We start from the raw sequence: 22,434 nt of genomic DNA, 5'->3' as shown, positions 1-22,434 counted from the left end.
AAGAAGTTTGGAATCACCAAGACTCTTCCTAGAGCTGGCCACCCGGCCAAACTGAGAAATTGGGGGAGAAGGGCCTTGGTCAGGGAGGTGACCAAGAACCCGATGGTCACTCCGACAGAGCTCCAGAGTTTCTCTGTCGAGATGGGAGAACCTTCCAGAAGGACAACCTTCTCTGCAGCACTGCACCAATCAGGCCTTTATGGTACTGTAGAGTGGCCAGACGGAAGCCACTCCTCAGTAAAAGGCACATAACAGCCTGCTTGGAATTTGCCAAAAGGCACCTAAAGGACGCAGACCATGAAAAATAAGATTCTATGGTCTGATGAAACCAAGATTGAACTCTTTGGCCTGAATGCCAAGCCTCACGTCTGGAGGAAACCTGGCACCATCTCTACGGTGAAGCATGGTGGTGGCAGCATCATGCTGTGGGGATGTTTTTCAGGGACAGGGAGACTAGTCAGGATCGAGGGAAAGACGAACAGAGCAAAGTACAGAGAGATCCTTGATGAAAACCTGTTCCAGAGCGATCAGGACCTCAGACTGGGGTGAAGGTCCACCTTCCAACAGGACAACTACATTAAGCACACAGCCAAGACAACGCAGGAGTGGCTTCGGGACAAGTCTGTGAATGTCCTTGAGTGGCCCAGCCAGAGGTTGGACTTAAACCCGAGAGAACATCTCTGGAGAAACCTGAAAATAGCTCTGCAGCGACGCTCCCCATCTGACCAGACAGAGCTTGAGAGGTACTGCTGAGAAGAATGGGAGAAACTCCCCAAATACAGGTGTGCCAAACTTGTAGTGTCATAACCAAGATGACCCGAGGCTGTAATCTCTGCCAAAGGTGCTTCAACAAAGTACTTAATAAAGGGTCTGAATACTTATGTAAATGTAATATTTCGGTATTTAAAAAAAAACATTTTTTTCGCAAACATTTCTAAAAACCATTTTTTTCTTTGTCATTATGGGGTATTGTGTGTAAATTGATGAGGGAAAAAAACTATTTAATCCATTTTAGAATAAGAATGTAACGTAACAAAATGTGGAAAAAGTGAAGGGGTCTGAATATTTTCCCAAATGCACTGTATACAAATTACTCACAGTTCAAAACAAAAGACAACAAAACAAAAACAGAAACCATAAATACTTATTTAAAAATACCGGTTTGCATTTGAATTGGCATCCTATTCCCTATATAGTGCACTTCGTTTGACCAGGCCCTATGGGTTCGACCCTATGGACCCTGATGAAAAGTAGTGCAGTATGTAGGGAATAAGCATCCATTCGGGATGCATTCAATAACAACATTAGCCCAACATCTCTACGGTAGTAGGCTGGTCTTTGCTCTCTAGCCAGTCGAACGAGGAGTTCACAGTATCACTACATATCTGCTGAAACAGAGGATCGTTCTTCAGCTCTTCCAGTGTGGCGTCTTCGTACTGTTCTTGCTGCTGATTGGACGGATTGAACAGGAGGTTGGCGTCCAGTGTGTTCAGGTCAGTGATGCTGTTGGAGAGGTCGGAGGTCAACCTGATGTCATTGGTGAAGTCGGACACCACGGCGGCGTTAAGCTCTGACGCCACCTGACCGACCAGTTGAGAGCTGGGGTTGAGGCCTTCAGCGTCAACGTTGAGGCCGTCATCACCTAACAGGTCTTTAACAGTGTTGTTGAAGTCTAGCTGTTGCTGGGCGTCATCCTCCTGCTGCTGCTGGGTGGGGGTGGGCTGGAGGAGTACCTGGGACTGGGGCTGGAGAAGCTGGAGCCCGCCCTGGAGCTGGGGATGGGGACTCTGGAGCAGTCTAGCCTGGGATTGGAGCTGGGTCTGGAGTTGTCCAGAGTCTCCCTGAAGCTCTTGGAGGCCCTGGATCTGCTGTAGCTCCAGGTCCACGTTCTCACCAGGACCTGATTGTGCTTGGTTGTCTCCAGAGGAGAAGCTCATCCCCCCCCCGCCTCCTCCAGCGCTGGTGAGGTAGCCCCCATGCTGCTGGAGGTCGAAGGAGGCAGGGCTGGAGCTGACGGTCTGCAGCTGAAGGTGGGATTGGTGGGTGTTACCTCCTCCCCTTCCGGTTGTGAAGCTCCCATTGGTGGCCTGGCTCTGAGACTGGGTCTCCAGCATCTGGGTGAGGTTCATGCGGGCAGTGTAGTTGGAGGGGAAGTTGTTGATGCCCAGGCCCCTGACTGTGTCGTCCACGCCAGAGTCCATCTTACTCAACAGGACGTTGGTGATCTTAGTGGCATTACTCTGGTTCTGTCCCTGGATGGCCTGCATCTCTACAGGAAGCAGCTCCATCTCCACAACGCTCTGCATCATGATGTTTAAGGGCACCGATTGGCTGCGCTGGGCCATGCTGTGGAGGTTACTGCCCACCGATTGGCTGTTGGACAGGAAGCTGAGAATCTCGGAGGAGGTCATGGGGGAGCTGAAAGGGGAGACTACCAATTGAGTGGTTGAGCCAGTGCCGGGGGTTATGCCGGTACCGCTGAAGGTCCTCTGGCGCACGGCGGGGCTGACGCTACGGCAACGGAACGTCCCGCCCCCTGACGACAAGGCTCCGCCCTTGTTGTCTAAAGGGGCGGGCACAGCAAAGCTCTCATCCTGTTTGGTTGGAGTGTTGGTGGGCGTGGTCGACACGCTGGTCATCTGCTGTTGCACCGGGGAGATGGGAGAGAAGTGTTCGCCATCCTGCAGTCTGGACTGAGACTGGAAAGACTGGCCACTGTGGCCCGGAACAGCGAAGGCATGCGGCTTACGGAAATGGTCATCCACTAGATCCTGGTAACTAGGCAGGAGTCCACCAAGGCTGTGGTTAGAGATGGATAACCCAGACCCTGGCCCTGCTCCGACTCCTCCAATAGCTTCAGTACCACTACTGTTGTAACGGTTGTTGATCCACTCCAGTTTAGCCTTATCTGGGTGAGTGGCCATGGGTCTCTGCATGGGCTTGATGGGACTGGAGGAGACAGACACCACGGAGGCATCATGGTAACCCCCTGCCATGCTGGAGTTGATAGGTGTGAAGGCAAACGGGTTCCTGCACTCCACCGGGCTGGGCGGGATGCCGCTAGAACAGTTAGACAGAGCGCTTATAGGGGTGTGTCGGCCTCCTAGAGGGACCTCCACGGGCGTGATAGGGGCCATGCTGTGATGGCAGCAGGGGCTCTCTCTGGTCAGCCCGTGCCCACCGAGAGTCATCTCGGTGGGGGTCGGGGTTGGAGTCGGAGTGGGAGTCGGGGTGGGAGTCTGGATGGGGGTTGTGCTGCTATGGGCAGACTGGTAGAAAGAGGAGCTACCCCCCTGGTGGTGGGTGTTGAGGATGGACCCCTGGGGGCCCCCAGGCTGGCCCTGGAGAGAGATATTATCCACACAGCTACTGAACAGCGGCTGCAGGCCCTTCAGCTTCATCTGTTCTTCCATCTGAACCAATTCCTCTACTATGCTGTCCTGGGTCATATCATCATCGTTAAATGAGAAGTAGTCCATGGTGGAGCCGTGCTGGGAGGCTGAGGAGGCGAAGTCCACCATCTCCTGGTGAAGGCCAGATAACTGGTCAGAGGAGTCTGAAGTCTGGGACATGATGTTTGGGAGTTGGTGTTGGTTCATGGTGGAGCCCAGGGCCTGCTGCTTCGTGTGGTCTGCTGGTATCTAGAATTGAAAATAGCAGAATATAACTTTATTGACCATCAGAGGAGGGACAATGTTTCATTGACATTATCCTACATGGATTTTTTTTATTTCACCTTTATTTAACCAGGTAAGCTAGCTGAGAACAAGTTCTCATTTAGAACTGCGACCTGGCCAAGATAAAGCAAAGCAGTGCGATCACAAACGACAACACAGAGTTACACATGGAATAAACAAACATACAGTCAATAACACAATAGAAAAAAAGTATATATACAGTGTGTGTGTTCAAATGAGGTAGGCAAGAGGATGATTAAAAATGGTACATTATATTTTAATCAGTAAGGTGTCCAGTGTTAAAATATTGTGGAATGACATTACAACTTTTCTAAACTCTTATCGATTTAAAATAGTTAGCACTACACATAGACATAGAGGGACACACATATAAACTGTGTTGGAATACTCATACTAACCGCACTATTTGTGACATAGTATATGTAGTATATGCTTATTGGTCAAAGTATGGATATAGTTAGTATGCCAAAAGTTCCCGGATGTCTTACTACATTCACCAAAATACGAAGTATACAAGCAGTGGACACTCTTTCTGTGCTTTTAGGGCCCATAATGCAATTCTTCATAAAATGGGCGTGGCTTCACAATGTTTTCAGATTTGAAGACAATGGCGGAAAATATGCAGACTGACGAGAACGGATACAAATTCATTGCTTTAAATATTTATGACAAATGTTAAGAAAATGTTGAGCAATGTAATAAAGTAACGAATTTTCAAATAAGTTACCTTACACGTTATGTTGGCTGACAATTTGTTAGCTATGCTAGCCTTACGAATCGCATAGCATATCATTACAGTAGTATGTACCGGTATGTTAGCTAGGTACCTAACGTTAGTTGGCTACTAAGGGTGTGTTCGTAAATTCAGGGTGCGTTAGTAAAATCAAAGCGTCGTCAGATTGTCCGTTCGTAAATTCAAAGCGTTTCGCTCACGGAGCGTTCAGAGCGCACGCTGGACGCTCTGGCCGAGGAGTAGGGTTGAACCGAGTGTTCTGACCTCACAACGGCAGTCAAGGCTAACTGTATAACGCTAAATGTATAACGTTTGCTAGCATGCTAGCTTCTTCCAGACACAAATGAGAGAACACTTCTCTCTGACCATTTAACTCACCCATCAGAGCTGGTTATGCTGTTTTTATGTTATCCAGAGCGTTGGTGACTGTAACTGTGCTGCTGGAAACAATTTAATGACGCTTTTTTGCAAACGTTTACTGACACCAGCCATATTCAAAGAGGGTTGAGTGTTTGTAAATTTGTCAGTTATTCTGCACTTTGGCACATTCAGACGAGAGTGCTCTGAAATTGGAGTAGATAGCCAGAGTTAATTTACAAACGCAACCTATTGACTTGATTGTTCAAGTCATTCTTAGCTTAGCGGTAGCTTAGTGGTATAGTCATTGTGCGTTGTTGTGTTGGACATCTTTAATGAAGTCGTAAAATGTCTAGCTAGTAATTTGTTATGCTAACAAGCTAGCAAGAAGTTGCATAGCAACAGCATTAACTTCCGGTAGACAGGCGAAGCCCTAGTTAGTACGCTCAACTGAAAGGATACCGTTCGTTTACAGTATACTAATAGTATATAGTATATACACAGTATGGGTATTCGAACACAACTTTAGACTCACATTCTGACTGAAGGTCTGTTTCTGCAGCTCTTCCGGATGCCCCGCAGCTGACTCCTCCCACATTGTGCTCTTTATGTCCCCCATCGCAGAGACAGAGGCCTCAGATTGCTGCTGTGCTCCTACTGCCATCGCAGAGACAGAGGCCTCAGATTGATGCTGTGCTCCTACTGCCATCGCAGAGACAGAGGCCTCAGATTGATGCTGTGCTCCTACTGCCATCACAGAGACAGAGGCCTCAGATTGATGCTGTGCTCCTGCCGCCATTGCAGAGACAGAGGCCTCAGATTGCTGCTGTGCTCCTACTGCCATCGCAGAGACAGAGGCCTCAGATTGATGCTGTGCTCCTACTGCCATCGCAGAGACAGAGGCCTCAGATTGCTGCTGTGCTCCTACCGCCATCACAGAGACAGAGGCCTCAGATTGCTGCTGTGCTCCTACTGCCATCGCAGAGACAGAGGCCTCAGAGTGTTGCTGTGCTCCTACCGCCATCACAGAGACAGAGGCCTCAGAGGGTTGCTGCTGCTCAGACACTGTGGTGGTGGTGCTATCAGTGCTGCTGGTGTGACTGCTGACAGTGCTTAGTGTTAGTCCTTGAGAGGACGGGTCTTCGCGTTTCACTACCAGCAACGAGGAGACCTGGGGCTTCACACTGACAACAGCCTGAGAAGAAGAGAAGGAGAGGGAGGAGATCTCTGCGTTCGTGACAGGCGAGTCGGACAGCGCAAGGATCTTCGTGGGCACTAGGTGTTGTTTCACCGTCACTCGACAGGGGGCGCTCTCAGGTCTGGCAGGAGTGCCAGGTCTAGCTGGGACCCATGGTTTGGGGTCAAAGGTCACACTCAAAGGCTGCTGGGAGATGAAGACGCGCTTCACAGGGATGACGTGGGAGGAATCCAGCCCGGGGCCGGCCCGCTTCCTGGGGCTCTTGACCCCGGACGAGGAGTCTTTAGGGGACAATAAGGTAACAGCCGACGAGCCATTGGACGAAGAGGACATTCCGCTGACGCTAGGAGCATTTTGATTGGCCGAGGGAGCAACGGTCAGATACAAAGGACTTTCTTGGTGACAGGTGGTGGCGATGATGCTCTTATTGCAGTCCTGCTGAGGCCCCGCCCACTTGATCGCTGCATTGGTGGCAGCAGCTGGAGGAGAGGTGGAGGAGAATGAGACGCTTTTGGTCCTGGCGGTCACTCTGTCAGGTCCTGGTGAGCATTTGACCATAAGCGAGGGTTCGCTGGCCGCCCGGTACTTGGTGGCTCTCTCTGGACCCTTGGCCCCACAGGGGGACTGCTTTATGGTGCTCCGTTTATCAGAGTTACAGCCCGGGTTATTATCAGTGATGATGGCCTCAGGGGCCACTGTGGGAATAGGGGTGGAGGGTGGGGCACCAGGCCATGCTGCAGGGGACTGGGGGGTGGCTGGGGCTGGGGGGCCTCCCTGGCTCTGTCCCTTTTGCTGGACCTCCTCTAGGGCAGCGATGGTGGTAAAGGTGGTGGTGGTGGTGGTGGTTCCCACCCCGGCCGAGGCTGAAGCTGGCCTGAGGACCATACTGTTACTGCTGGTACTGAGAGTGTTGCTAGGGGCCAGGGAGATGGCGGTCATCTTGACAACATGGTGGGTCTTGATGGGGCTGTTGGTGATGAGCAGGGTGGGGGGCGAACGCAGGGTGATGGCCCCTGTGGCTGAGGGCTTGGGGAGGATCTGGGGGTACCTGTGGTTCCAGGAGATGGAAATAGATTAACACAAACTCCAGATTTAGTGTTTATTAATGTCTATTAGACAGAGTCAATTTAACCAGCAGAACAATAACGCATTACCCTAACCCTTACCTTAACCTCGCTGAAACTATACCCAACTTAACCCGTGTTCCTAAACCTTAACCTTACTTAATTTGACCTCTATGCCTAACCTTAGGTTTTGGTTCTGACGGTGTAGTTTATACTTCCTTATTATGGTTGTTACCTGTGCCTGGCCAGGCGGTCGCCCACGGGGCTGGCTGAGATGTTTTGGGGCGTCTTCGGGGACTGCCTGTGGGTCAGAGACTGGGTGTGGGTGACCACCTGGAAATTGACCGTTGGCAGGACCTTCCCCTCGGCGGATCCCACTGGGCTAGGGGAAGTCATCAGCTGCCTGCTCCTCTGGACCTGCCGGGGGACAACGGACAAGGTGGAACATGTCCGATTTAGGAATTATGACTATTAGCATTAAACGCGAAAAACACTTCTAGGAAAAACACTTATCTGGTTTATTTCTGTGTAATTTTTTGACTATATAGTGTATTTAACCTTTATTTAACGAGGCAAGTCAGTTAAGAACACATTCTTATTTACAATGACGGCCTACACTGGCCAAACCTGGACACCCATTATCAATCTTGTCTGATCTGTGTGCGTACAGTTGAAGTCGGAAGTTTACATACACTTAGGTTGGAGTCATTAAAACTCGTTTTTCAACCACTCCACAAATTTCTTGTTAACAAACTGTAGTTTTCGCAAGTCGGTTAGGACATCTACTTTGTGCATGACACAAGTCATTTTACCAACAATTGTTTACAGACAGATTATTTCACTTATAATTCACTGTATCACAATTCCAGTGGGTCAGAAGTTTACATACATTAAGTTGACTGTGCCTTTAAACAGCTTGGAAAATTCCAGAAAATGACGTCATGGCTTTAGAAGCTTCTGATAGGCTAATTGACATCATTTTAGTCAATTGGAGGTGTACCTGTGGATGTATTTCAAGGCCTATCTTCAAACTCAGTGCTTCTTTGCTTGACATCATGGGAAAATCTAAAGAAATCAGCCAAGACCTCATAAAAAAAAGTGTAGACCTCCACAAGTCTGGTTCATCCTTGGGAGCAATTTCCAAACTCCCGAAGGTACCACGTTCATCTGTACAAACAATAGTACGCAAGTATAAACACCATGGGACGACGCAGCAGTCATACCGCTCAGGAAGGAGACGCGGTCTGTCTCGTAGAGTTGAATGTACTTTGGTGCAAAAAGTGCAAATCAATCCCAGAACAACAGCAAAGGACCTTGTGAAGATGCTGGAGTAAACAGGTACAAAAGTATCTATATCCACAGTAAAACGAGTCCTATATCGACATAACCTGAAAGGCCGCTCAGCAAGGAAGAAGCCAGTGCTCCAAAACCGCCATAAAAAAGCCAGACTACGTTTTGCAACTGCACATGGGGACAAAGATCGTACTTTTTGGAGAAATGTCCTCTGGTCTGATGAAATAAAAATTGAACTGTTTGGCCATAATTACCATCGTTATGTTTGGAGGAGAAAGGGGGACGCTTGCAAGGCAAAGAACACCATCCCAACTGTGAAGCATGGCGGTGGCAGCATCATGTTGTGGAGGTGCTTTGCTGCAGGAGGGACTGGTGCACTTCACAAAATACATGGCATTGTGAGGAAGGAAAATTATGTGGATATATTGAAGCAACATCTCAAGACATCAGTCAGGAAGTTAAAGCTTGGTCACAAATGGGTCTTCCAAATGGACAATGACCCCAAGCATACTTCCAAAGTTGTGGCAAAATGGCTTAAGGACAACAAAGTCAAGGTATTGGAGTGGCCATCACAAAGCCCTGACCTCAATCCTATAGAAAATTTGTGGGCAGAACTGAAAAAGCTTGTGCGAGCAAGGATGCCTACAAACCTGACTCAGTTACACCAGCTCTGTCAGGAGGAATGGGCCAAAATTCACCCAACTTATGTGGGAAGCTTGTGGAAGGCTACCGGAAACGTTTGACCCAAATTAAACAATTTAAAGGCAATGCTACCAAATACTAATTGAGTGTTTGTAAACTTCTGACCCACTGGGAATGTGATGAAAGAAATTAACGCTGAAATAAATCATTCTCTCTACTATTATTCTGACATTTCACATTTTTTTAAATAAAGTGGTGATGCTAACTGACCTAAGACAGGGAATTTTTACTAGGATTAAATGTCAGGAATTGTGAAAAACAGAGTTTAAATGTATTTGGCTAAGGTGTATGTAAACTTCTGACTTCAACTGTGTGTGTGTGTTTAAACTGTGTTATCATCAAACAACTCAAATGTCTTAATGTTTCACTTCAGTAAGCCTCGTGTGTGTGTGTTTGTGTGTGTGTGTGTGTGTGTGTGTGTGTGTGTGTGTGTGTGTGTGTGTGTGTGTGTTTTAATAACCCCTTCCTACCGTGATGGGGCTGGAGACAGCTGCCACCACTATACCAATGGTAGGTTGTGGTGAGAGCATTGCAGGACTTCCACAGGGGATAGCTGGCCCTGGGGTGCTGGCCTCGGTCCTCCTGGCCTGGTTCTGTCCCTGTCCCTGGGCCTCTCCAGGCAAGGGGGACTGGAGCTTCTGCTCCTGCTGTTTCTTCTGGATCTTCCTCTGGAGCTGTTGCTTGGCGTCCACTGAGGGAGAGGCCAGCGTCTTCACCTGCGGCTGGAAGGACGAGGCCTCGGATGTGGGCACGAACGCAGAGGTTGGCGTGGGCGTCTTCAGACCTGGCGAGACATACAGATGAGAAGTAACCAATACTTTTTAGAGTCAACACACCTGAGAGTTTGAAACGTTTTTGAATGTTCAGAACTAGCGTTAGACTCCGTCACCCAAAACATTACATCTTTAGCTAGAGCTTGATACATGAGCAAGACAGCTGAGCCCCCTGTTGACAGCTGAGCCCCCTGTTGACAGCTGAGCCCTCTCTGTTGACAGCTGAACCCCCTCTGTTGACAGTTGAGCCCTCTCTGTTGACAGTTGAGCCCTCTCTGTTGACAGTTGAGCCCTCTCTGTTGACAGTTGAGCCCTCTCTGTTGACAGTTGAGCCCCCTCTGTTGACAGTTGAGCCCCCTCTGTTGACAGTTGAGCCCTCTCTGTTGACAGTTGAGCCCTCTCTGTTGACAGTTGAGCCCCTCTGTTGACAGCTGAGCCCCCTCTGTTGACAGCTGAGCCCCCTCTGTTGACAGCTGAGCCCCCTCTGTTGACAGCTGAGCCCCCTCTGTTGACAGCTGAGCCCCCTCTGTTGACAGCTGAGCCCCCTCTGTTGACAGCTGAGCCCCCTGTTGACAGCTGAGCCCCCTGTTGACAGTTGAGCCCCATTGACTGCGGTCATCCTTACCACCATCCCCATTAGCCATGCCTACCTGTGGGAGCCCCAGTCATGACGGTGAGAGCAGCCATGGACTTGGTTCCTATGTAGTGACTGTTGAGCAGGAAGCGAGCCAAGTCCTCCACAGCATCAAACTGTCTGCTGAGGACCTTCTGAGCCCACTCACACACCAAGCCACAGGCCGCTGAGCGCATCTCATCCTCTGCACTGGGAGACTGGCCCGACGACGGCTCCATTAACTCACACTGGGGGTAGATGAGGGAAGAGGGTTAGTAGGGAAGAGGTCTTTCAGATCTGATATCCTGTCTGGAGTTAGGGGAAGAGGTCTTTCAGATCTGATATCCTGTCTGGAGTTAGGGTGGATCTACTTGGGTCAATTCCATTTAAATTCAGATCTAAACTGAAATTCCAATTTTCCTAAACTTGCTTTTCAATGAGATTTGGAATTGGAATATCAGTTTGCTTCCTGAATTGACTGAATTGAAATGGAACTGACCCCAACCCTGATGAAATGGAACTGACCCCAACCATCGATGAAATGGAACTGACCCCAACCATCGATGAAATGGAACTGACCCCAACCATCGATGAAATGGAACTGACCCCAACCATCGATGAAATGGAACTGACCCCAACCCTGATGAAATGGAACTGACCCCAACCATCGATGAAATGGAACTGACCCCAACCCTGATGAAATGGAACTGACCCCAACCCTGATGAAATGGAACTGACCCCAACCCTGAAATCTACATGTACTTGTTCTGAAATGATTATGGCCGATTCCTGGCAAAAAAAGCCATCATGTAAACTTACCCCGTCGTCTGATTTTTGTAAGTCTAGGTTGGGCAGAGAAGGCATGTGAACAAAAGCTTTCTTCCTCAGTCCACTATAACAGTATTTAGATTTGCCTCTCATGCCCAGGCGGCGAGCCTTCATGTTGGGAAAGACATTCTTCATGATCTTTCCAAAGTCTGCAGCACTCAGTGGGTGGTAGGCAAGACTGTCACAGTAGCTCCTGAAACACATTCACAACATGATAAACATGCATTATGACAATACAATCTGTAGTACAGGAGGCTGATGGCACCTTAATTAGGGAGGACGGGCTCGTGGTAATGGCTGGAGTGGAATCAGTGGAATGGAATCAAATACATCAAATACATGGTTTCCAGGTGTTTGATGCCGTTCCGTTGGCTCCGTTCCAGACATTATTATGAGCCGTCCTCACCTAATAGGTACATGTATTATCACAATACTGTACATGTCATTCCTAGCCACTGTATTTCTGCCCCTGCACTGCTGATGTGAAAAGGGCTTTATAAAATACATTTGATTGATCTGAACAGTTAACAGAAAGAAACACACTAAAGTGAATAATATGTAAACAAATCGCCCTTTCCCTTAACTACTAACTGCTACTATGAACAACTATTACTAACTACAGCTGCTACCTCTAACTACTACTACTACTGCTACTACTACCTACTACTGCTACTACTATAAACATGACCTACTACTAACTACTACTGCTGCCACAACTGCTGCTACCGCTACTACTACTGCTGCTACTAATACTGCTACTACTACTACTACTAACATTACTTACTACTAACTACTACTGCTGCTACAACTGCTAATCTCGCTACTAATACTGCTGCTACTAATACTACTACTACCGCTACTACTACTGCTGCTACTAATACTGCTACTACTACTACTACTAACATTACCTACTACTAACTACTACTGCTGCTACAACTGCTAATACCGCTACTAATACTGCTGCTACTAATACTACTACTACCGCTACTACTACTACTACTGCTGCTACCACTACCACTACTACTACTGCTGCTACCACTACTACTACTGCTGCTACTACTACTAATACTACCACTGCTGCTACAGCTACTACAACTGCTGCTACTAATACTGCTACTACTACTACTACTGCTACTACTACTGCTGCTGCTACTACTACTGCTAATGCTACTACTACTGCTACTAATGCTACTGCTACTAATGCTACTGCTACTACTACTAATGCTACTACTACTGCTTCTAATGCTACTGCTACTACTACTACTGCTGCTAATGCTACTGCTACTACCACTGCTGCTACTACTAATAATACTACAACTACTGCTGCTACCGCTACTACTACTACTGCTACTACTAATACACTACTGCTGCTGCCACTCGCTACTACCCCTGCTGTTACTACTGCTGCTACTACTAATACTACTACTGCTGCTAATTCTACTAACGCTACTGCTACTAATGCTACTAATACTACTGCTACTAATGCTACCGCTATTAATGCTTCTAATGCTACTACTACTACTACGGTTACTACTGCTAATGCTACTGCTACTACTACTACTACTGCTACTAATACTACTACCAATGCTACTGCTGCTACTACTGCTACTAATAATAAACTACTACTGCTGCTGCTGCTACTACAACCACTGCTACTAACACAACCACTACTACTGCAAGTACTACTACTGCTACTACTGCTACTAATGCTGCTGCTACTATAACTACTACAACTACTAATACTAGTACTACTAATGCTGCTGCTACTGCTACTACTACCAATACTAGTACTACTACCGCTGCTACTACTACTACCGCTACCACTACTAATACTCCACTCAATGGCTGCTTTCCCAGACACAGTTTAAACCTAGTCTAGAAAGCACTTTTAATGGAAATTCTGTACTGAGAACACAAGTAAGGTTGCAAAATTCCCGTACATTTCCCCAAATTCCCAGGTTTTCCAGAAATCCTACTTGGAGGATTCAGGATGACCTGCTTATTGTCTTTTGACTCCAGGAATCTTTTCAACCCTATGTACAGGTCATACTCACTTGTATTCGTCGTACACCTCTTGCTTTGGCAGTGATGTCTCAGGATGCTCCTCTAGGTGATTCCGGATCCAGTTGAAAGCGTACATCTGCTGTGTTCGGCTGGACGACATGCCACTCTGGTCACTGAAACGGTTAAAGTTACAACAACAACAAACAGGTTAGTGGCAAAACAATATTCAAACTGATACTTTTTCTTGTGATGTGTTTGACCAGACAAGGCAGTGTGCAATTTTTTTTTATTTCTTGCAATAAATAGTGTGTGTGTGTGTGTGTGTAATGTAGTAAGTACCATAGTCCAGGAGTGGAGGCTCTCTGATTCTCAGTCCTAGTGATGTTGGAGGGTTGAGGTGACGGGTAGATAGACAAGAGATTTAAAAAAAATACAAAAATAATTAAGGACACAGAAAACTGGGTATAATAGCAAATCAATCATTATACTAGTATTGCTTCATTAATGATACAAATAAACAATTATATTAACGGACATTAGCATAAGATCACAAGACCGACGCCGAAGTGGTGAATTTTGATGCAAAAGGAATTGGAGACACTTTCTTTTCAAATGCACCGAAATATGAATACAGCTTGTGATCAAAAAACAGCTGAGGTAAAATTATATTATCAGGCCACGCCGTCGCGAGCACCACAATCAGCACAGCAATAATAATAATATAGGTTACAAACGACAATGAGATACAGAATACTTAGAAAGTATTCACACCCCTTGACTTTTTCCACATTTTGTTGTGTTACAGCCTGAATTTAAAATTGATTACATTTAGATTTTGTGTCATTGACCTACACACAATACCCCATAATGTGAAAGTGGAATTATTTTTTTTGGACATTTTTACAGATTAATTAAAAATGAAAAGCTGAAATGTCTTGAGTCAACAAGTATTCAATCCCTTTATTATGTCAATCCTAAATAAGTTCAGGAGTAAAAATTTGCTTAACAAGTCACAAAAGTTGCATGGACTCATGAGTTTTGAATGACTACATCATCTTTGTACCCCACACATACAATTGTCTGAAAGGTCCTTCAGTTGAACAGTGAAAACACAGATTCAACCACAAAGACTATGGAGGTTATCCAATACCTCGCAAAGAAGGGCATCTATTGGTAGATGGGTAAAAATGCAAAAAGCAGACACTGAATATCCCTTTGAGGATGGTGAAGTTATTAATTACACTTTGGATGGTGTATCAATACACCCAGTCACTACAAAGATACAGGCGTCCTTCCTAACTCAGTTGCTGGAGAGGAAGGAAAGCGCTCAGGGATTTCACCATGAGGCCAATGGTGATTTTAAAACAGTTAGAGTTTAATGGCTGTGATAGGAGAAAACTGAGGATGGATCAACAACATTGTAGTTACTCCACAATACTAACCTAAATGACAGAGTGAAAATAATGAAGTCTGTACAGAATAAAATTATTCCAAAACATGCATCCTGTTTGCAATAAGGCAGTAAAGTAAAACTGCAAAAAATGTTGCAAAGAAATTAACGTTATGTCCTGAATACAAAGCGTTATGTTTGAGGCAAATCCAACACAACACATCACTGAGTACCACTCTTCATATTTTCAAGCATGGTGGTGGCTGCATCATGTTATGGGTATGCTTTTCATCGGCAAGGACTAGGGAGGTTTTTAGGATAACAATACATGGAATAGACAGGCACAGGCAAAATCCTAGAGGAAAACCTGGTTCAGTCTGGGAGACAAATTCACCTTTCAGCAGGACAATAACCTAAAACACAAGGCCAAATATATACTGGAGTTGGTTACCAAGACGACATTGAATGTTCCTGAGTAGCCGAGTTACAGTTATGACTAAAATTGGCTTGAAATTCTATGTCAAGACTTGAAAATGGCTGACTAGCAATGATCAACAACCAACTTGACAGAGCTTTTTTAAGAATAATGTCCAAATATTGTACAATCCCGGTGTGCAAAGCTATATAGACTTACCCAGAAAAATTCACAGCTGTAATTGCTGCCTAAGGTGCTTCTACAAAGAATTCACTCAGGGGTGTGAATTTAGATATTTCTGTATTTCATTTTCAATAAATGTGTTTTCCCTGTCATTATGAGGTATTGTGTTATAGGTGGGTGAGAGAGAGAGATAAAAAAATGGTTTAATCCATTTTGAATTCAAGCTGTAACACAACAAAATGTGGAATAAGTAAAGTGGTTATGAATACTTTCTGAAGGCCACTGTATCTGTCGCTTGGTGTAATATTTGATGTATTTTGAATTGTCAAATCAAATACAACTAAATGAGAGAAAAAGGGAAGACTTTACCTTTTATCAATGCCATTGTTGGGACCAGAAGGCAACTTAAGGTAGAGGTAGAGTTTCTCGATGTCTGTAAACTTCTCAACATCTTGCTGTAAAATGTACAGAGAGGTATAAGACAGAGGGGAAACAAAACATGTTTTGATGGACAGACATAGTATTTCTCTGTGACCATGGGAACCATGGAATCTGCTTCTCTGTCACTGCCAGTTAGTTACCTACCTTAGTTGAATGTACCTGATTGTAGCCAAGTCGCTCTGGATAAGAGTGCTTCCTAATGACTCAAGTGTATTGTAAATGTAGCCTAGATATTATGATAATCAAAAAAATACGCTATGCATGTTGTATACAGAGGTGCTGTCAGCGGGCACAATGACAGCATGTCTTTGATTTCCACATCACAACAGACTCCACCCCAGCTCCTTTTCAATTGGCTTCTAAGAATGGAATTCATCTCACCTCTTTCTTTTCTATTCGCCTCTTTGTTGCTAGGGAAACCCATACTTATGAACGTGGTGAGAGTTGTCAGCCAATCAACGGAGAATAAAAAACACATTTCACTGGATTCCACCACTACCAGCATGCCGTGTGCTTGTTAGCTACCGCCTGCCACTGTCTTTTCTAACAATATAGGCTAGCTATAGTCTGCTTTCATTCTGTTATGATTGACACAAGTAGGTCTAAGCTTACATATTAATTGGGTCCTCCTTATATGAGGTTAGGTTTATTACCAGGGTCGTGTTCGTTATATAAGGCACAAAAAGGAAGAAAACGGACTGAAACAGGGAGGAACTGGACATGATAGAGTCAAATTACCCATTAAACCCAGCGGTCAAACAAAGAAATGGTTCCAATAGTTTTTCCCCACCCTTAATTTTTCCCATTGAGGATTTTAGAAACATTTAAAATAAGGGCTATGTTTCATGTAGGCTTACTCTTGCGTGATGTTTTGATAACCGTGTACATTTCTCTAGGAAAAGGTGACTTTTATCAATATATTTTCCTTTATTTACCCCCCCAAAATGCTAATTAGCTGATAATGTGGCTATGATAAAGCACTACAAATGCCATGATGATCTGGACGAGACAGCTGAATCGAGGCAAAGGTAAGAATCTCTGGATGAACTATGTTAGCTAAATTTAGTAATTAATAAATTGGCTAAACTCCTTTACATTGACAATTCTGTGAACTGTCTTGTGCAAGTTTTAAATTGACACAACACCTGTTAGCAAAGATGTCAGCTAGAGATGACTTGCAGGAGCTTGCAGGGATTTGTAGTTTTGGATGATGTCTACTTTGACTCTAATTTGCATTTTCGAATCTGAGAGTAAATAGAGCCGAATACATTGATAAAAGTTACCTTGTCCTAGATAGATTTAGATGTTTATCAAAATGTCATGCCAGGGTAAGCCTACACGAACACGGACCTTATTTTAAGTGTTTCTAAAATCTGCTATTGGAAAAATGAATGGTGGGAAAACGATTGGAACCATTTCCATGTTTGACTGCTAGGTATTACGGGTATTATGACACACTTCCACTGTGGGGCTCTATAAGGTCCAATAAGAACAGATTGTTTTTAAATTCCGTTTTTTTTACGCTACAGTGTGCCATAATGAACACAACCCAGGTTTAGACTGCATGACGACATCAGTCCAGCGCTAGAACAGACAGACAGACACTCTGCCATGCTCTCAATGTTGACACAGACAAGGTAGCTACATCGTAATAAAGCCAGTGATCCCTTCAGGGTTGGGGTCAATTCCATTTAAATTCCAATTCAGAAAGTAAACAAAATTCCAATTCCAAATTGTCCTTATTGAAAAGCATTGAAGAGAATTGGAATTTCAGTGTACTTTCTGAATTGGAATTTAAATGGAATTGACCCCAACCCTGGATAGTTTATAAGGCTTATGAAGCCTTATGACACTATGAAGGTTCATACATGCTTATACCCAGTTATAAAGTATTATACCTGCAGCTTTTAAATAAAGTGTTACTGAAAGACAGTCGTTGCCCTAGTAATATCTGAGCCATATTCTTCACAAACCCACGAGGAAGTCAAAGCGATTGCTAAATTGGTGCACACCGGTACATGAGCACTTTTAACTAAAAGCTAAACTGTTGTTTTTCGCGCTGCATCAAAGCCCATTTATTAATAACAACTCTACTCACCAATATGTTGTCCACTTTTGATTGTACAGATTTGCTACAATGAGAGAGAGAAAGAAAGAAAGGGAGATATTGACAGGGGAACAAGACAGCAGCATAACATGTTCTCAAAAGCCCTCAATCTCACAGAATTTTTTTTTGTATGCATCTCAAATTGACCTCTTTCCCCCATGGCCTACCTACAACCTATGCACCTGTGTTGAACTGATAGGTGCTAGGGCTGGGCAGTATACCATATTTTACAATATACCGGTATTGATGCACGGACCGGTTTGGGTTTTTACTTTACCTTCTATAACTGTATTTGAATGTTTTGGTTTGTTAAATGTCATATGCCATGTGTAACATCATTTTTTTGGTTTACACCGTTACTTGAGTCATCCCTCTCCGTTCTCTCTCTCTATCCATGCCACTTTCCACACAGACATAGCCCCGCCCCCCGCCACTCAAGCAGCACATTTGTTGTTGCTTGACCACGAAACACTTGCGTTCAGTCTGCATGGTCAATGCAGCACATGCAACAATGTTGATGGCTACGATGCTGCTTCCACTTTACTTCTTAATATAAATCCACAAGCGTTCTATAATTACACTATTAGTTTGTGTTTCTTACATCTGAAAACAGCTAGCTTGTCTTTTCTTAGCAAGTTTTAGCTAAATCGTGTTGGCAGCTAATCGTTAGTTAGCTGGCTAGCTAGCTAATAAAATATACTGAGTCAGAGCAAACGTAGCTAGCTAATACAGCCTGAAACCAGTGATGTTGTAGGCCTAAATCAGAACGTTGTTTGTGCAACAGTATCTTCTAAATCAAAGAGGAATAGGCAAAGCATGAATATGTTGGCTACATGATGAAACATTTAATGTAGCCAAAGATTATAGGGTCCCCTAGGAAACACTGACCAACACTTTGATTCCTGCCCTGTAACAATAACTCCTCCCTGGCATTTTCATTCGTTGTCATGTCAAATACTGTATTCAAAGTGCCCACTATAATTTATATCTATATTTTACCCCCTTTTTCTCTGCAATTTCATGATATTTAATTGGTAGTTACAGTCTTATCCCATTGATGGAACTCCCATTCGGACTTGGGAGAGTCAAAGGTCGAGAGCCATGCGTCGTCCGAAACGCGACCCTGCCAAGACACACTGCCCCCTTAACCCGGAAGCCAGCCGCACCAATGTGTCAGAGTAAACACCGTACAGCTGGTGACTGATGTCAGCTTGCAGGTGCCCGGCCCGCCACAAGGAGTCACTAGAGCACGATGGGACAAGGACATCCCGGTTGGCCAAACCATCCCCTAACCCGGACGACGTTGGGCCAGTTGTGCCCCGCCTCATGGGTCTCCCGGTAGCGTCACAGCCTGGGATCGAACCCGGGTCTGTAGTGACGCCTCAAGCACTGCGATGCAGTGCCTTAGACCGCTGCGCCACTCGGGAGACCCTTATTATTTATATTCTAACTATAAAATTAGAATAAACATTATATTTCCAACTGTTCACCCAAATGTTTTGATCCATATCGCAATTGCAACATTTTGTTAAAAATAAGGCCTTGATTTTTTTTTGGCCCATATCGTGCAGCCCTACGTGGCAGTGTGGAAATGATCCCAAAATGAGTGCAGGAATTGCAGAAATTGATGGAAATACAGGAAATTATTTTAGATTGAAGTTGAATTGAACAGTATAAACCAATCAGAATGGAGAAAGACCCGTTAGAATGTATGTGACGTCACACTAGGATCACTCACTACTCATAAAGCATATTTAGAACTTTTTATTATTCAAAGAAAAACATAAAATACCATCATACTGTCAAAAATGTTAAACATAACTTGCTATGATATTTTGGGCATATCGCTCAGCCCTAACAGGTGCAATGTGGTGAATATTCCACCTTGTCATGGTAGATCATATCAAATCCTTTCAGATCTCCACAATGGGTCTAGGAATGTTGTTTTTTGACAGGTCTCATCACCAAGAATATGGAACAGTACATGGTATACACAAATACTGTATTCAATGACATTATGGATCATTTGTGTCAGGGACCTACCTATAGCTGACTAATCATACTTGCAGATGTATGACTATTATTGATAATAGACGAGTGTCAGTGCATAGGACTCGGGTGTCATTGGGCCTCCTTTGGCTATGCATACATAATTATAACTATGTAGCTAGCTGTCATGATGTAGCTAGCAGGCTACAGAGCTTGTGTAGAGACAGTTAAGAGCAATAGCTTTTTCAATATGTCTGGTAAATTGTCTAGCAAGCTTGGCTAACTAGCTAGCAACAATTATTTCACAGCCAGCCCCAGCAACAAGGACAGAAAACCAATATTAGCTAGCTAGCTAACCTAAACTCAATTCATATTCTACGACTAGCTAACGTTAGCTAACTACATTGGTGTGTATTTAAGTAGCTATTAGCTAGCTACATATTGATTAGCTAACGAATCGAAGACCTAAACGAGAAAGCGTGAGTTATAAGGTAGAAGACAGGCGAGACCCCGAGCTGTCATCATTTTGTAGCTGTGCAGCACCGTAGCTAATTTATAAACTAGCCAAGTGGAGTGTGTGGTGTGTGCATTGACCATTGAACGCATTAATATATATCTATCTTACCAAATTGAATTCTTTATTTTGTACTGCAACGCATTGGCCTCGGGGCCCTGTAGTCCTGGTACTAACGTTGGAAGAGAGCCCAATCCCGAGCTGGGCTTCAGCTGACCAGGTTGTTGTTGTTCATCATCGGCCATCACGATGATATTCTCGTTGAGCGGAGATGGGTTGGTCGGGGTCTAACAAATAGGCCTCATCCTGTTTATACCTTGATATAGCGTTGGTTCCCCGGCTGTGGCAGTGCATGCATGACGCCAGAGCGGAGTACCCACCGTTTGATGATGAGGATCGTATTAGCTAGGTCAACCTACTGTATCGACGATAGACCATGACGGTTAAGACTATGATTTGCCTGCACTTGACATTTTATAAAAGAAAACAAACTGCATGCGGGAATACAAAAAGCATTATTTCGCAGAGAGAGGCTGGGCACTGCTGCAAACAGCGAGCACGCCTGCTGCAGGCTACGGAAGGCAATGCTGCTTGCAGGCTGTAGATGCGCACGCGCAATCACATTGACGGAATGTAAATGAAGCTGCAATATCAGTTTAGATACGGTATTAATGTTTCCATATCAAATTGATGATAATAATAATAACAACAGTGTAATAAGAGTGTAGCAACAGTGTAATATCAGTATATTAGTAACTAACATAATAAAGCTATTTACAGTATTTGAACAGTCAGCTCCAGTTGAGACCGATAACTTACGAAAAATCAACTGCTCAAGCAGTTTCCGATATGGTTTCATAATATAATGATATCATTTATTGAACGTAAAAACAATGTATGTTATTCTCGCAAAAATATATAATACATGTTCACTGTAATTCATAATGTATCACACTGTGACTAGATAGTCAGTACATACAGAACATTCGGGAAAAGTATTCAGACCCCTTGACTTTTTCCAAAATGTTGTTACGTTACAGCCTTATTCTAAAATTGATTAAATTAAATGTGTTCCTCATCAATCTACCCACAATGCTCCATAATGACAAAGCAAAAACAGGTTTTTAGACATTTTTGCAAATGTATTAAAAATAAAAAACTGAAAAACCTTATTTACATAAGTATTAAGACCCTTTGCTATGAGACTCGAAATTGAGCTCAGGTGCTTCCTGTTTCCATTGATCATCCTTGAGATGTTTCTACAACTTGATTGAAGTCCACCTGTGGTAAATTCAATTGATTGGACATGATTTGGAAAGGCACACACCTGTCTATTTAAGGTCCCACAGTTGACAGTGCATGTCTGAACAAAAATCAAGCCCTGAGGACGAAGGAATTGTCCGTAGAACACCGAGACAGGATAGTGTCGAGGTACAGATCTGGGGAAGGATACCGAAACATTTCTGTAGCATTGAAGGTCCCCAAGAACACCGTGGCCTCCGTCATTCTTAAATGGAAGAACTTTGGAACCACCAAGACTCTTCCTAGAGCTGGCCACCCGGCCAAACTGAGAGAAGGGCCACCAAGAACCCGACGGTCACTCTGACAGAGCTCCAGAGTTCTTCTGTGGAGATGGAGGAACCTTCCAGAAGGACAACCATCTCTGCAGCACTCCACCAATCAGTCCTTTATGGTAGAGTGGCCAGACGGAAGCCACTCCTCAGTAAAAGGCACATGACAACCCGCTTGGTGTTTGCCAAAAGGCACCTAAAGACTCTCAGACCATGAGAAACAAGATTCTCTGGTCTGATGAAACCAAGAGTGAATTCTTTGGCCTGAATGCCAAGCGTCACGTCTGGAGGAAACCTGGCACCATCCCTACGGTGAAGCATGGTGGTGATAGCATCGTGCTGTCGGGATGTTTTTCAAGGCAGGAACTAGGTATACTAGTCAGGATCGAGGGAAAGATGAACGGGTTTGTGCCAAGCTTGTAGCGTCATACCCAAGAAGACTAGAGTCTGTAATCGCTGCCAAAGGTGCTTCAACAAAGTACTGAGTAAAGGGTCTGATTACTTATGTAAAGTATAAAAAAAATATATATAATATCTAAAAACCTGTTTTTGCTTAGTCGT

General features: G+C 44.7%; 1 protein-coding gene across 1 annotated transcript; it reads right to left on the bottom strand.

Annotated features, from left to right (window-relative positions):
• Positions 1-1,132: 1,132 nt before the first annotated feature.
• LOC106584737 (DNA-binding protein RFX7) lies at positions 1,133-20,900 on the bottom strand. Its single transcript, XM_014170274.2, has 11 exons — positions 20,414-20,900; positions 17,791-17,824; positions 15,621-15,706; positions 13,603-13,638; positions 13,314-13,436; positions 11,251-11,452; positions 10,469-10,679; positions 9,516-9,829; positions 7,286-7,467; positions 5,324-7,034; positions 1,133-3,641 (listed from the first exon to the last, which is right to left on the bottom strand). Exons 1-11 carry the CDS (start codon positions 20,545-20,547, stop codon positions 1,305-1,307), a joined length of 5,370 nt encoding a protein of 1,789 aa, XP_014025749.1. The 5' UTR covers positions 20,548-20,900; the 3' UTR covers positions 1,133-1,304.
• Between the last annotated feature and the right edge of the window lie 1,534 nt (positions 20,901-22,434).

This window comes from Salmo salar, chromosome ssa23 (assembly GCF_905237065.1).
Source record: "Salmo salar chromosome ssa23, Ssal_v3.1, whole genome shotgun sequence".
NCBI lineage: Eukaryota > Metazoa > Chordata > Actinopteri > Salmoniformes > Salmonidae > Salmo > Salmo salar.
This window is presented reverse-complemented; position numbering and strand designations above follow the sequence as displayed.

Bases quoted from the DNA above. Each gene is read 5' to 3' on its own strand.
- LOC106584737 (XM_014170274.2), bottom strand. From the start codon at position 20,547: ATGGCCGATGATGAACAACAACAACCTGGTCAGCTGAAGCCCAGCTCG. The intron at 13,437-13,602 runs GTACTTACTACA...TAACCGTTTCAG, and splicing joins GCCTCCACTCCTGGACTATG to TGACCAGAGTGGCATGTCGT. The intron at 7,035-7,285 runs GTAACAACCATA...CTGGAACCACAG, and splicing joins GACCGCCTGGCCAGGCACAG to GTACCCCCAGATCCTCCCCA.